The 15,097-nt window shown below is 50.0% G+C and overlaps 1 protein-coding gene across 1 annotated transcript in view; it reads left to right on the top strand.

Annotated features, from left to right (window-relative positions):
- prex2 (phosphatidylinositol-3,4,5-trisphosphate-dependent Rac exchange factor 2) overlaps positions 1-15,097 on the top strand; it is a 256,124-nt gene that overhangs the window by 116,103 nt on the left and 124,924 nt on the right. The window contains 3 exon segments of the mRNA XM_046355953.1: positions 1,934-2,070; positions 6,750-6,864; positions 8,787-8,971. Coding sequence (XP_046211909.1) covers positions 1,934-2,070; positions 6,750-6,864; positions 8,787-8,971 — 437 coding nt within the window.

A 15,097-nucleotide genomic window follows, 5' to 3' on the forward strand; every position in this document is an offset into this window, starting at 1 on the left:
TGTCTGTTGTTTTAATGCCCTGTTTCTGCAGGCCATCTCATCAACGTGTGCTAGTGGTGGGACCCAGTCTGTCTGTTGTTTTAATGCCCTGTTTCTGCAGGCCATGTCTCACACACACACATCTCTGTCTCTATCTCTCTCTCTGTGTCTCTGTGTGTGTGTCTCTATCTGTCTCTCTCTCCTCTCTCTGTCTCTCTCTCTCTGTGTGTCTCTCTCTCTCTCTCTCTCTCTCTCTCTCTCTCTCTCTCTGTGTCTCTCTCTCTGTCTGTCTTTCTCTGTCTGTCTCTTTGTGTTTCTCTCTCTGTGTGTGTCTCTCTCTGTGTGTGTCTCTCTCTGTGTGTGTCTTTCTCTCTGTGTGTGTCTTTCTCTCTTTTTTGGGGGGGGGTATTTACAGTAGTTACATAGCAAGAATAAAGTCATTGGATATTTTTGGGGGATATATATACATTATGTTTTCAGTCATAACTATGATACTACTATTTTAAACCCACCCCTCAGCTACTCTCTGTCCATCCCACCTATCTCCATAATCCACCCCTCAGCTACTCTAAGTCCATCCCACCTACTTCCATAACCCACCCCTCAGCTACTCTCAGTCCATCCACCTATCTCCATAACCCACCCCTCGGCTACTCTCAGTCCATCCCACCTATCTCCATAACCCACCCCTCAGCTACTCTCAGTCCATCCCACCTATCTCCATAACCCGCCCTCAGCTACTCTCAGTCCATCCCACCTATCTCCATAACCCACCCCTCAGCTACTCTCAGTCCATCCCACCTATCTCCGTAAACCCACCCCTCAGCTACTCTGTCCATCCCACCTACTTCCATAACCCACCCCTCAGCTACTCTCAGTCCGTCCCACCTATCTTCATAACCCACCCCTCAGCTACTCTCAGTCCATCCCACCTATCTCCATAACCAACCCCTCAGCTACTCTCTGTTATCCCACCTATCTCCGTAACCCACCCCTCAGCTACTCTCAGTCCGTCCCACCTATCTCCATAACCCACCCCTCAGCTACTCTGTCCATCCCACCTATCTCCATAACCCACCTCTCAGCTACTCTCAGTCCGTCCCACCTATCTCCATAAACCCACCCCTCAGCTACGCTGTCCATCCCACCTATCTCCATAACCCACCCCTCAGCTACTCTCTGTCTATCCCACCTATCTCCATAACCCACCTCTCAGCTACTCTCAGTCCGTCCCACCTATCTCCATAAACCCACCCCTCAGCTACTCTCAGTCCGTCCCACCTATCTCCGTAACCCACCTCTCAGCTACTCTCAGTCCGTCCCACCTATCTCCATAAACCCACCCCTCAGCTACTCTCAGTCCATCCCACCTATCTCCATAACCCACCACTCAGCTACTCTCAGTCCGTCCCACCTATCTCCATAACCCACCTCTCAGCTACTCTCAGTCCGTCCCACCTATCTCCATAAACCCACCCCTCAGCTACTCTCAGTCCATCCCACCTATCTCCATAAACCCACCCCTCAGCTACTCTCAGTCCGTCCCACCTATCTCCGTAAACTGCCCCCCGGCCATTCCATCATCTAGGAAGTGGTCTTGTTTTTTCCTCCCCTCTCCTTGGTTGTCACTAGTTAGAACAGCCACAAAGTCAAAATTGGCTATATCGGAAAAAGTCATGAAAACACAAACAAGCTTTTTGATCTTTAATTAAGATTAGGATTAGGCAATAAGGTTATCAATGTGGTTAGAGTTAAAGGGTTACTTACCCGGAGTCATTGACTTGTGGATATCATTTTCATGCCTCTATGTGTAGTTTAAAGGGAGTTGCTAACTAGCATTAGCACAATGACTGGAAGTCTAGGTTTAAAATCTGATTTTAAGAAGAGAACTTGTGACGACCTCATCTGTGTGGATACTTTAACCTTTGACCCTTCTCTTCTCTCCTTTGTGTAGGCACGGTGGCAGCCATCGCAGGTCTCCACCCTGGCCAGTGTATCATCAAGGTGAACAACATCAACGTCAGTAAGGAGAGCCACGCCAGCGTCATCGCACACGTTACTGCCTGTAGGAAATACAGAAGACCCACACAGGTAATACGGAGAGGAGAGTACGAGAACACCAGTCCCCCCCCACCAGTTCTCCCCCCCAACCCCCACCCAGTGTCTTATCCCAACCCAGTGTCTCCCACAACAGCCCCACAGTGAGCAGTGAGCCAGGGGTCAGTCCTGCTCTCTTCTACAGGAGCCAATACTAGTATTATTCCTGCTTAATGACCCAGCTCTCCCAGTCTCTCTCCCCACACACAGAGAGGGAGAAGGGCAGGCCGAGGAGGGGAGTAGAGTGTCAGGCTGGATGGGGGAGAAAGAGCTTGGAGAGTGTTGGGAAGTAGCCAGCCTACACTAGTCTCCTCTGTAGGAGAATGTTTAGGGAGAGATGGAGGAGAAGAACAGAGGGGGAGAGATGGAGGAGAAGAACAGAGGGGGAGATGGAGAAGAACAAAGGGGGGAGATGGAGGAGAAGAACAAAGGGGGAGATGGAGAAGAACAGAGGGGGAGAGATGGAGGAGAAGAACAGAGGGGGAGAGATGGAGGAGAAGAACAGAGGGGGAGAGATGGAGGAGAAGAACAGAGGGGGAGAGATGGAGGAGAAGAACAGAGGGGGAGAGATGGAGGAGAAGAACAGAGGGGGAGAGATGGAGGAGAAGAACAGAGGGGGAGACATGGAGAAGAACAGAGGGGGAGAGATGGAGGAGAAGAACAGAAGGGGAGAGATGGAGAAGAACAGAGGGGGAGAGATGGAGGAGAAGAACAGAAGGGGAGAGATGGAGAAGAACAGAAGGGGAGAGATGGAGAAGAACAGAGGGGGAGAGATGGAGTAGAATAACAGAGGGGGAGAGATGGAGGAGAAGAACAGAGGGGTAGGAGAAGAACAGAGGGGGGAGAGGTGGAGGAGAAGAACAGATGGGGAGAGATGGAGGAAAAGAACAGAGGGGGAGATGGAGGAGAAGAACAGAGGGGGGAGATGGAGGAGAAGAACAGAGGGGGGAGATGGAGGAGAAGAACAGAGGGGGAGAGATGGAGGAGAAGAACAGAGGGAGAGAGATGGAGGAGAAGAACAGAGGGGGAGAGATGGAGGAGAAGAACAGAGGGGGAGAGATGGAGGAGAAGAACAGGGGGAGAGATGGAGGAGAAGAACAGAGGGGGAGAGATGGAGAAGAACAGAGGGGGAGAGATGGAGGAGAAGAACAGAGGGGGAGAGATGGAGGAGAAGAACAGAGGGGGAGAGATGGAGGAGAAGAACAGGGGGAGATGGAGGAGAAGAACAGAGGGGGAGATGGAGGAGAAGAACAGAGGGGGAGAGATGGAGGAGAAGAACAGGGGGAGATGGAGGAGAAGAACAGAGGGGGAGGAGAAGAACAGAGGGGCAGAGACGGAGGAGAAGAACAGAGGGCGAGAGATGGAGGACAAGAACAGAGGGGAGAGATGGAGGAGAAGAACAGAGGGGGAGAGATGGAGGAGAAGAACAGAGGGGGAGAGATGGAGGAGAAGAACAGAGGGGGAGAGATGGAGGAGAAGAACAGAGGGGAGAGTTGGAAGAGAAGAACAGAGGGGAGGAGAAGAACAGAGGGGAGAGATGGAGGAGAAAAACAGGGGGAGAGATGGAAGAGAAGAACAGAGGGGGAGAGATGGAGGAGAAGAACAGAGGGAGAGATGGAGGAGAAGAACAGGGGGAGAGATGGAGGAGAAGAACAGAGGGGGAGAGATGGAGGAGAAGAACAGGGGGAGAGATGGAGGAGAAGAACAGGGGGAGAGATGGAGGAGAATAACAGAGGGGGAGAGATGGAGGAGGAGAAGAACAGAGGGGGAGAGATGGAGGAGAAGAACAGGGGAGAGATGGAGGAGAAGAACAGGGGGAGAGATGTAGGAGAAGAACAGAGGGGGGGATATTGAGGAGAAGAACAGAGAGGGGGAGATGGAGGAGAAGAACAGAGGGGGGAGATGGAGGAGAAGAACAGGGGGAGAGATGGAGGAGAAGAACAGTGGGGGAGAGATGGAGGAGAACAGTGGGGGAGGAGAAGAACAGAGTGGGAGGAGAAGAACAGAGGGGGAGAGATGGAGAAGAACAGAGGGGGAGAGATGGAGGAGAAGAACAGCGGGGGAGAGATGGAGTAGAAGAACAGAGGGGAGAGATGGAGGAGAAGAACATAAGGGGAGGAGAAGAACAGAGGGGGAGAGATGGAGGAGAAGAACAGAGGGGGAGAGTTGGAGGAGAAGAACAGAGGGGGAGAGATGGAGGAGAATAACAGAGGGGGAGAGATGGAGGAGAAGAACAGAGGGAGAGATGGAGGAGAAGAACAGGGGGAGAGATGGAGGAGAAGAACAGAGGGGGAGAGATGGAGGAGAAGAACAGAGGGGAGAGATGGAGGAGAAGAACAGGGGGAGAGATGTAGGAGAAGAACAGAGGGGGATATGGAGGAGAACAACAGAGGGGAGAGATGGAGGACAAGAACAGAGGGGAGAGATGGAGGAGAAGAACAGAGGGGGAGAGATGGAGGAGAAGAACAGGGGGAGAGATGGAGGAGAAGAACAGAGGGGGAGAGATGGAGGAGAAGAACAGAGGGGGAGGAGAAGAACAGAGGGGCAGAGATGGAGGAGAAGAACAGAGGGGGAGAGATGGAGGACAAGAACAGAGGGGAGAGATGGAGGAGAAGAACAGAGGGGGAGGAGAAGAACAGAGGGGGAGAGATGGAGGAGAAAAACAGGGGGAGAGATGGAGGAGAAGAACAGAGGGGGAGAGATGGAAGAGAAGAACAGAGGGGGAGAGATGGAAGAGAAGAACAGAGGGGGAGAGATGGAGGAGAAGAACAGAGGGGGAGAGATGGAGGAGAAGAACAGGGGGAGAGATGTAGGAGAAGAACAGAGGGGGGATATGGAGGAGAACAACAGAGGGGGAGAGATGGAGGACAAGAACAGAGGGGAGAGATGGAGGAGAAGAACAGAGGGGGAGGAGAAGAACAGAGGGGGAGAGATGGAGGAGAAGAACAGGGGGAGAGATGGAGGAGAAGAACAGAGGGGGAGAGACGGAGGAGAAGAACAGAGGGGGAGGAGAAGAACAGAGGGGCAGAGATGGAGGAGAAGAACAGAGGGGGAGAGATGGAGGACAAGAACAGAGGGGAGAGATGGAGGAGAAGAACAGAGGGGGAGGAGAAGAACAGAGGGGGAGAGATGGAGGAGAATAACAGAGGGGGAGAGATGGAGGAGAAGAACAGAGGGGGAGAGATGGAGGAGAAGAACAGAGGGGGAGAGATGGAGGAGAAGAACAGAGGGGGAGAGATGGAGGAGAAGAACAGAGGGGGAGAGATGGAGGAGAAGAACAGAGGGAGAGATGGAGGAGAAGAACAGGGGGAGAGATGGAGGAGAAGAACAGAGGGGGAGAGATGGAGGAGAATAACAGAGGGGAGAGATGGAGGAGAAGAACAGAGGGGGAGAGATGGAGGAGAAGAACAGGGGGAGAGATGGAGGAGAAGAACAGGGGGAGAGATGGAGGAGAAGAACAGGGGAGAGATGGAGGAGAAGAACAGGGGGGAGAGATGGAGGAGAAGAACAGGGGGAGAGATGGAGGAGAAGAACAGGGGGAGAGATGGAGGAGAAGAACAGGGGAGAGATGGAGGAGAAGAACAGGGGAGAGATGTAGGAGAAGAACAGAGGGGGATATGGAGGAGAAGAACAGAGAGGGGAGATGGAGGAGAAGAACAGAGGGGGAGATGGAGGAGAAGAACAGGGGGAGAGATGGAGGAGAAGAACAGTGGGGGAGAGATGGAGGAGAAGAACAGTGGGGGAGGAGAAGAACAGAGTGGGAGGAGAAGAACAGAGGGGGAGAGATGGAGAAGAACAGAGGGGGAGAGATGGAGGAGAAGAACAGCGGGGGGAGAGATGGAGTAGAAGAACAGAGGGGGAGAGATGGAGGAGAAGAACATAAGGGGAGGAGAAGAACAGAGGGGGAGAGATGGAGGAGAAGAACAGAGGGGGAGAGTTGGAGGAGAAGAACAGAGGGGGAGAGATGGAGGAGAATAACAGAGGGGGGAGAGATGGAGGAAAAGAACAGAGGGGGAGAGATGAGCCAGCCTTGGAATTGGTGGTTTAATGAAGATCTACATGGTTCCAACACTACTGAGATTCTGGTTTACATCAGACCAGGGCACAGGGAAATGCCCTCACGGGGAGGTGGGGGTGGGGTATATGTGTGTGTGTGTCTATGGGTTGTACCCTAGCAGACCACAGCGCAGTGGGCGATCACAGCATGTTGTCCTGGCAGGGAGCTGGCCGTGGGTTGGGTTGTGGAGGGGACACACACACACACGCCCTTTTGTCTGCCTGTGGCACGGAACAGTGGTTTGATGAGATTGGCATGGGGTTGTGTTTGTGCTGCAGTGTGTTTGTGAAGCGTTGTCAGTTTGTTCTGACAGGCCAACCGTGACATCATAGACCAGAGCTGTTGCAGCTATTTCACATGCAATGTTAACCCCTCTTTAAACTGGTCCCAACCACACATCAGGACCACTGCACCAACTGGCTGGTTAACCCCTCTTTAACTGGTCCCAACCACACAGCAGGACCACTGCACCAACTGGCTGGTTAACCCCTCTTTAACTGGTCCCAACCACACAGCAGGACCACTGCACCAACTGGCTGTTTTGTAAGGTGTGCATTGAAAATGAAAAGGCAGGTTTGTATAATGTAACAGGTGTTTTGTGGTGCTCTCCGTACAGCAGGACAGTATACAGTGGGTGTATAACAACAGTGAGAGTTCCCAGGAGGACCAGGGGAAGAACCAGAAACAAACTGCTGAGGAGAACGGGGATGGCTTCCAGTGTAAAGTAGAGGGTAAGATAAACACACACACGCACACACGCACGCACGCACGCACGCACGCACGCACGCACGCACGCACGCACGCACGCACGCACACACACACACACACACACACACACACACACACACACACACACACACACACACACACACACACACACACACACACACACACACACACACACACACACATGCAGGCACATGCAGGCACATGCAGCCAGGCACGGACACACATATGACCCCCATCGCATTAGTGCAGGGGAGTTATTGCTCATCATTTTCAGAGCTGAGGTGGAGGGTGGGAGAGAGAGAGAGATAGAGGGAGGTTGGTTTAGAGACGTAGGGAGAGAGAGAGAGGTGGAGGGAGGGAGTAATAGAGCGGGAGGTGTGGAGAGCGGTAGAGGTGGAGAGATATAGAGGTGGAGGGAGGGATATAGAGGTGGAGGGAGGGATATAGAGGTGGAGAGGTAGAGGGATATAGAGGTGGAGAGGTGGAGGGATATAGAGGTGGAGAGGTGGAGGGATATAGAGGTGGAGGGAGGGATATAGAGGTGGAGAGGTGGAGGGATATAGAGGTGGAGGGATATAGAGGTGGAGGGATATAGAGGTGGAGGGAGGGATATAGAGGTGGAGGGAGGGATATAGAGGTGGAGAGGTGGAGGGATATAGAGGTGGAGGGAGGGATATAGAGGTGGAGGGAGGGATATAGAGGTGGAGGGATATAGAGGTGGAGGGATATAGAGAGATGGAGGGTTGAGTCTAGAGGGAGGGAGAGGTCGAGAGCGGGAGGGGTGGAGGGAGGGAGGGAGGTAGAGGAGAGGTGGGAGCCATAGGGAAATGTTCTTCCTACAAAATGACCTCTAGATAGTTTGGTATTTCTGGAGGGAACCGGAAGACTTGCTCTCCTCTGCTTATTAGTCAGTTCAGAACAGCCCCACTGGCAGCCGGACTATCAGCCGGACTATCAGCCGGACTATCAGCCGGACTATCAGCCGGACTATCAGCCGGACTATCAGCCGGACTATCAGCCCGACTATCAGCCGGACTATCAGCCGGACTATCAGCCCGACTATCAGCCCGACTATCAGCCCGACTATCAGCCCGACTATCAGCCCGACTATGTGCTGCTGAGATAAGGAGCCTCTTTCTCCCCTTATCACGGAACATTAGACATCATTAGTGTCTCATCCCTGGTGTGTATTTGTGTGTCTTACAATGTTGTGTAAAAATGGTGTGTGTTCCACCCCTGCTGTTTGCGTGTCTCACCTGTGCCATGTAGTACACGCGTCTCACTTCAAGTCTATGTATGTATGTATGTATGTATGTATGTATGTATGTATGTATGTATGTATGTATGTATGTATGTATGTATGTATGTATGTATGTATGTATGTATGTATGTATGTATGTATGTATGTATGTATGTATGTATGTATGTATGTATGTATGTATGTATGTATGTATGTATGTATGTATGTATGTATGTATGTATGTATGTATGTATGTATGTACATAACATACACACACATGCATTACATACATACATTCATACACACACACACACACACACACACACACACACACACACACACACACACACACACACACACACACACACACACACACACACACACACACACACACACACACACACACACACACATACTTACGTAACGTTACGTAACGTAACGTATGTATGCAATGTGTGTATGTGTGTGTGTGTGTGTGTGTGTGTGTGTGTGTGTGTGTGTGTGTGTGTGTGTGTGTGTGTGTGTGTGTGTGTGTGTGTGTGTGTGTGTGTGTGTGTGTGTGTGTGTGTGTGTGTGTGTGTGTGTAATGTAATGTAATGTAATGTAATGTAATGTGTATGTATGTATGTATGTAATGTATGTGTGTGCTCCTCTCTCACCCCTTGTGTGTGTTCCCCCTCTCAGAGGTGATGGATAAGTTCAACACCATCGCTATCATTGACGGTAAGAAGGACCACGTGAGTCTGACCGTAGACAACGTTCATCTGGAGTATGGAGTGGTGTACGACTACGACAGCACCGCCGGGATCAAGTGTAGAGTCCTGGAGAAGATGGTGGAGCCAAAAGGATTCTTCAGCCTCACAGCCAAGGTAGGACGGGGCCCACTGAGGCCAACACATAATGTACAGGACTGTTTCATAGATGCGGGCAACTTTGAGAGTCCAGGCTTTCATTTGAACCCAGCACGTAGAGTGGAGTTGGACCAGAAGCTTGTCTTCTGAACCCCAGGTTTTGTTTTCTCAGCTATTTGAAGCTGGTGTACAAAACCCGAAAGTAAAAGCCGCAAAAACGAAACTTAAGAACAGGAAGCATAGAAAGAGCGTACATAGAACAAATCTACCGCCTCTTAGACTTGCCAGCAATGAGAGTGACAGATCTATAACTCACATTTCTACGTGAAATTGGTTGTGATCTATTCTGCCTGCGCGCACCTGATAGACATTTGTTGGTCGGGGGGCATCTCCGAAGTCACTGGTTGAGCGTGTATTAATCCTGCTGTAGAATTCATTGCGGCAAACAAAGTTATTGTGCCAGGGTAGGAACCAATGTGTTGGTCAGCGTTTCCTATGGAACCCTGTCATTTTTGGCTACATTAAATGTTTCTTCATGTAGCCAACATATTCCTGCTTCGCCTATTCCTCTCTGGTTTAGAAGATCCTGTTGCACAGACAACATGCTGGTGCAGGTGGGAAGGGAAGACGCAAGTAGAGGTGTATAAACTGTGAAAATAGACGTTACACACGGCATACTACATTTAACAAACCAAACATTCAAATACCGTTATAGAAGGTAAAGTAACAACCCAAACCGGTCCGTGCATCAATACCGGTATTTGGGGCGGCAGGCAGCCTAGTGGTTGGAGCGTTGGGCTGGAAAGGTTGCTAGATCAAATCCCTGACAAGGTAAAAACCTGAACAAGTCAGTTAACCCACTGTTCCAAGGCCGTCATTGAAAATAAGAATTTGTTCTTTAACTGACTTGCCTAGTTAAATAAAGGCTAAATAAAGGTTAAATAAACACGTCAAATAGGATTTATCTCCCAGCCCTAACGTCAAGACACTTTCCTAATGTGACGACCTCCCTGCAAAATATCTGCACACTGTGACAACACTTCAACGAGTTATCAACAAAAGTTGTTTTGAGCGAGGAATAGTTTTTAAAAAAATAATCTGATCTGGAAGTGTTTTTCAGTTGTACAATTCCAAACATATGTTATTTTCTTAACCCATCTAGTGAATGGTGACAGCATAGGTTTTAAGTTTCATGCTAGCTAGTCTTGGATGCTAGCCAGTTAGAAGTGGCATGAGATAGGACTAAGCAGGAATAATCATTGAAAATTGTGAGTAACCATCTACATTCCCATTAAAGTAAAATGAGGAAATTATTGTTAATATAGCTAAGCTATTATGTGATCCATTTTAGTCTGATTTTAATATTGTAAGGCAAAATATTGTGGTTGCGATGTTGACGCAGGGTTCATTTTCACAAATTACAAACCTATAGCCTTGTTTATTGAATTGACACAAATATGAAATGGTGGCTGATGGTGTTGAAAGTAACAAGCGTTACAAAGCAGAAACATGGAGATAACACAGATATTGTGCACTTCTCACTGGCCAATACTTTGGTCCCAAGCCTATGTTTCTTCAGCAAGAACAGATGTAGCATTAAAGTAGTTCTGTCTATATCACTTCAACTCATTTACCCTAGAAATGAAATGACAGTTTCTTATTGTCGAGGACATGTACATTGTTTGTCATAAAATATATTGACTAGCTTATCGATCTCTGAATTTAGGATCAAATCAAAACGTGTTACTTCTGTCCCGGTTCTCCCCCCGACCTGATCTGATCTTTGTTGTGCGTTAGGACCGTTTCAGTTCTGTTCTCATCCTTGAAGTAGCTCTATCAGATTGGTTCCCATTTGTCTGGGTCACGCACACACACAAGCACACGTGTGTGTGCACGCACACCAAACCACAAACCAGCATGGATTTATGACAGCAGTAAGAGTTGTCAGACACTTGATCCCAGGCCAAATCTATGACTTGTTCTGGATATTAAAAGTCTGTCTGTGTCTCGTCCCCCAGAAACTAAAATACATTTTAGTGTTATTACAAACATCTGCCCCAGTAGTCCCGGGTTTCGAGAGAGAGAGAGAGAGAGAGAGAGAGAGTACGAGGGAAACAGAGGGGGAAGAGAGAGAGAGGGGGTACGAGGGAAACAGATGGGGAAGAGAGAGAGAGAGAAAGAAAGAGAGGGTACGAGGGAAACAGAGGGGGAAGAGAGAGAGAGGGGGTACGAGGGAAACAGATGGGGAAGAGAGAGAGAGAGAGAAAGAAAGAGAGGGTACGAGGGAAACAGAGGGGGAAGCGAGGGAGAGGGGTTACGAGGGAAACAGAGGGGGAAGAGAGAGAGAGAGAGGGTACGAGGGAAACAGAGGGGGAAGAGAGAGAGAGAGAGAGAGTGAGAAAGAAAGAGAGGGTACGAGGGAAACAGAGGGGGAAGAGAGAGAGAGGGGGTACGAGGGAAACAGATGGGGAAGAGAGAGAGAGAGAGAAAGAAAGAGAGGGTACGAGGGAAACAGAGGGGGAAGCGAGGGAGAGGGGTTACGAGGGAAACAGAGGGGGAAGAGAGAGAGAGAGAGGGGGTATGAGGGAAACAGAGGGGGAAGAGAGAGAGAGAGAGGGGGTATGAGGGAAACAGAGGGGGAAGAGAGAGAGAGAGAGGCGGTACGAGGGAAACAGAGGGGGAAGAGAGAGAGAGAGAGGGGGTAAGAGGGAAACGGAGGGGGAAGAGAGAGAGAGAGAAAGAAAGAGAGGGTACGAGGGAAACAGAGGGGGAAAGAGAGAGAGAGAGAGGGTACGAGGGAAACAGAGGGGGAAGAGAGAGAGAGAGAAAGAAAGAGAGGGTACGAGGGAAACAGAGGGGAAAGAGAGAGAGCGAGAAAGAAAGAAAGAGAAGGTACGTGGGAAACAGAGGGGGGAGAGAGAGAGAGAGAGAGGGGTACGAGGGAAACAGAGGGGGAGAGAGAGAGAGAGAGAGAGAGGGAGAGAGAGAGAGAGAGAGGGAGAGAGAGAGAGAGAGAGAGAGGGTACGAGGGAAACAGAGAGGGAAGAGAGAGCGAAAGAAAGAAAGAAAGAAAAGGTACGAGGGAAACAGAGGGGAAAGAGAGAGAGAGAGAGAGAAAGAAAGAGAGGGTACGAGGGAAACAGAGGGGGAAGGGAGAGAGAGGGGGTACGAGGGAAACAGATGGGGAAAGAGAGAGAGAGAAAGAAAGAGAGGGTACGAGGGAAACAGAGGGGGAAGAGATAGAGAGAGAGGGGGTACGAGGGAAACAGAGGGGGAAGAGAGAGAGAGAGAAAGAAAGAGAGGGTACGAGGGAAACAGAGGGGGAAGAGAGAGAGAGAGAGAGGGTACGAGGGAAACAGAGGGGGAAGAGAGAGAGAGAGAAAGAAAGAGAGGGTACGAGGGAAACAGAGGGGAAAGAGAGAGAGCGAGAAAGAAAGAAAGAAAGAAAGAGAAGGTACGTGGGAAACAGAGGGGGAGAGAGAGAGAGAGAGAGGGGGTACGAGGGAAACAGAGGGGGGGAGAGAGAGAGAGAGAGAGAGAGAGGGAGAGAGAGAGAGAGAGAGAGAGAGAGAGAGAGAGAGAGAGGGTACGAGGGAAACAGAGAGGGAAGAGAGAGCGAAAGAAAGAAAGAAAGAAAAGGTACGAGGAAACAGAGGGGAAAGAGAGAGAGAGAGAGAGAAGAAAGAAAGAGAGGGTACGAGGGAAACAGAGGGGGAAGGGAGAGAGAGGGGTACGAGGGAAACAGATGGGGAAGAGAGAGAGAGAGAAAGAAAGAGAGGGTACGAGGGAAACAGAGGGGGAAGAGATAGAGAGAGAGGGGTACGAGGGAAACAGAGGGGGAAGAGAGTGAGAGAGAGAAAGAAAGAAAGAGAGGGTACGAGGGAAACAGAGGGGGAAGAGAGAGAGAAAGAATGAGAAGGTATGAGGGAAACAGAGGGGAAAGAGAGAGAGAGAGAAAGAAAGAGAGGGTACGAGGGAAACAGAGGGGGAAGAGAGAGAGAGAAAGAAAGAGAAGGTACGAGGGAAACAGAGGGGAAAGAGAGAGAGAGAAAGAAAGAGAGGGTACGAGGGAAACAGAGGGAGAAGAGAGAGAGAGAGAGGGGGTACGAGGCAAACAGATGGGGAAGAGAGAGAAAGAAAGAGAGGGTACGAGGGAAACAGAGGGGGAAGAGATAGAGAGAGAGGGGGTACGAGGGAAACAGAGGGGGGGGAAGAGAGAGAGAGAGAGAGAGAGAGAGAGAAAGAGAGGGTACGAGGGAAACAGAGGGGGAAGAGAGAAACAAGAGAGAGGGGGTACGAGGGAAACAGAGGGGGAAGAGAGAGAGAGAGAGAGAAAGAGAGGGTACGAGGGAAACAGAGGGGGAAGAGAGAGAGAGAGAGAGAGGGGGTACGAGGGAAACAGAGGGGGGGAAGAGAGAGAGAGAGAGAGAGAGAGAGAGAGAGAGAGAGAGAGAGAGAGAGAGAGAGAGAGAGAGAGAGAGAGAGAGAGAGAGAGAGAGAGAGAGAGAGAGAGAGAGAGAGAGAGAGAGAGAGAGAGAGAGAGAGAGAGAGAGAGGGTACGAGGGAGACAGAGGGGGAAGAGAGAGAGAGAGGGGGTACAAGGGAAACAGAGGGGAAGAGAGAGAGAGAGAGAAAGAAAGAGAGGGTACGAGGGAAACAGAGGGGGAAGAGAGAGAGAGGGGGTACGAGGGAAACAGAGGGGGAAGAGAGAGAGAGCGAAAGAAAGATAAGGTACGAGGGAAACAGAGGGGGAAGAGAGAGAGCGGGGGTACGTGGGAAACAGAGGGGGAAGGAGAGAGGGGGGGTACGAGGGAAACAGAGGGGGAAGAGAGAGAGAGAGAGAAAGAAAGAGAGGGTATGAGGGAAACAGAAGGGGAAGAGAGAGAGAGCGGAAGAAAGAGAGGGTACGAGGGAAACAGAGGGGGAAGAGAGAGAGAGAGAGAGGGGGGGTACGTGGGAAACAGAGGGGAAGAGAGAGAGAGAAAGAAAGAAAGAAAGAGAGGGTACGTGGGAAACAGAGGGGGAAGAGAGAGAGAGAGGGGGTACGAGGTAAACAGAGGGGAAAGGGAGAGAGAAAGAAAGAGAGGGTACGAGGGAAACAGAGGGGGAAGAGACTGAGAGAGAGGGGGTACGAGGTAAACAGAGGGGAAAGAGAGAGAGAGAGAGAGAAAGAAAGAAAGAAAGAGAGGGTATGAGGGAAACAGAGGGGGAGAGAGAGAGAGAGGGGTACGAGGTAAACAGAGGGGGAGAGAGAGCGAAAGAAAGAGAAGGTACGAGGAAACAGAGGGGAAAGAGAGAGGTAGAGCGAAAGAAAGAGAAGGTACGAGGGAAACAGAGGGGGAAGAGAGAGAGAGAGAAAGAAAGAGAAGGTATGAGGGAAACAGAGGGGGAAGAGAGAGAGAGAGAGAGAGAAAGAAAGAGAAGGTACGAGGGAAATAGAGGGGGAAGAGAGAGGGGGGAGAGAGAGGTAGAGCTAAAGAAAGAGAAGGTATGAGGGAAACAGAGGGGGAAGAGAGAGAGAGAGAAAGAAAGAAAGAGAAGGTACGAGGGAAATAGAGGGGGAAGAGAGAGGGGGGGGAGAGAAGGTACGAGGGAAATAGAGGGAGAAGAGAGAGGGGGTGGGAAGAGAGAGCTCGGTGTGATGTTGAATTTTAATATCAGAAACGCTGCTGGGCACTTCATGTCTCCTCCACTCCTCTCCTCCTCCCGCTGTTACATTTCCCCTGTCATTCTTCTTCTCTTCTGGTGGATGTCCAGTTTAAAAAACAACAGAAAGAGGGTTTTTTCTCCGTCACTCTTGCCTTTTCTGCAACTCTGCTTCTTTGGACTTTCTGTTTTCTGTCTGTGTTTTTTGGCGACCCGACCAAATTCATACAGAAATGTGAGTTATAGATCTGTCCTTCTAATTAAAAGCAAGTCTAATAAGCTGTAGATCTGTTCTTTGTATGCTATTTCTATGCTTCCTGTTCTTAAGTATTTCACAGCGGTTTAGATGGTACTTTGAATCTACACTATGCATAGCTTGTTTTATTCACATTAACTGAAAATCTGTGAATTATTTGAATTTTTGCAACCAGGAAATAGTTGAGCGATTTCTGAATATTGCACCTTTTTAAAGATTGGATAGGACCATTTACCCTTTTA

This window comes from Oncorhynchus gorbuscha, linkage group LG07, assembly GCF_021184085.1.
Source record: "Oncorhynchus gorbuscha isolate QuinsamMale2020 ecotype Even-year linkage group LG07, OgorEven_v1.0, whole genome shotgun sequence".
In the NCBI taxonomy this organism is placed as follows: domain Eukaryota; kingdom Metazoa; phylum Chordata; class Actinopteri; order Salmoniformes; family Salmonidae; genus Oncorhynchus; species Oncorhynchus gorbuscha.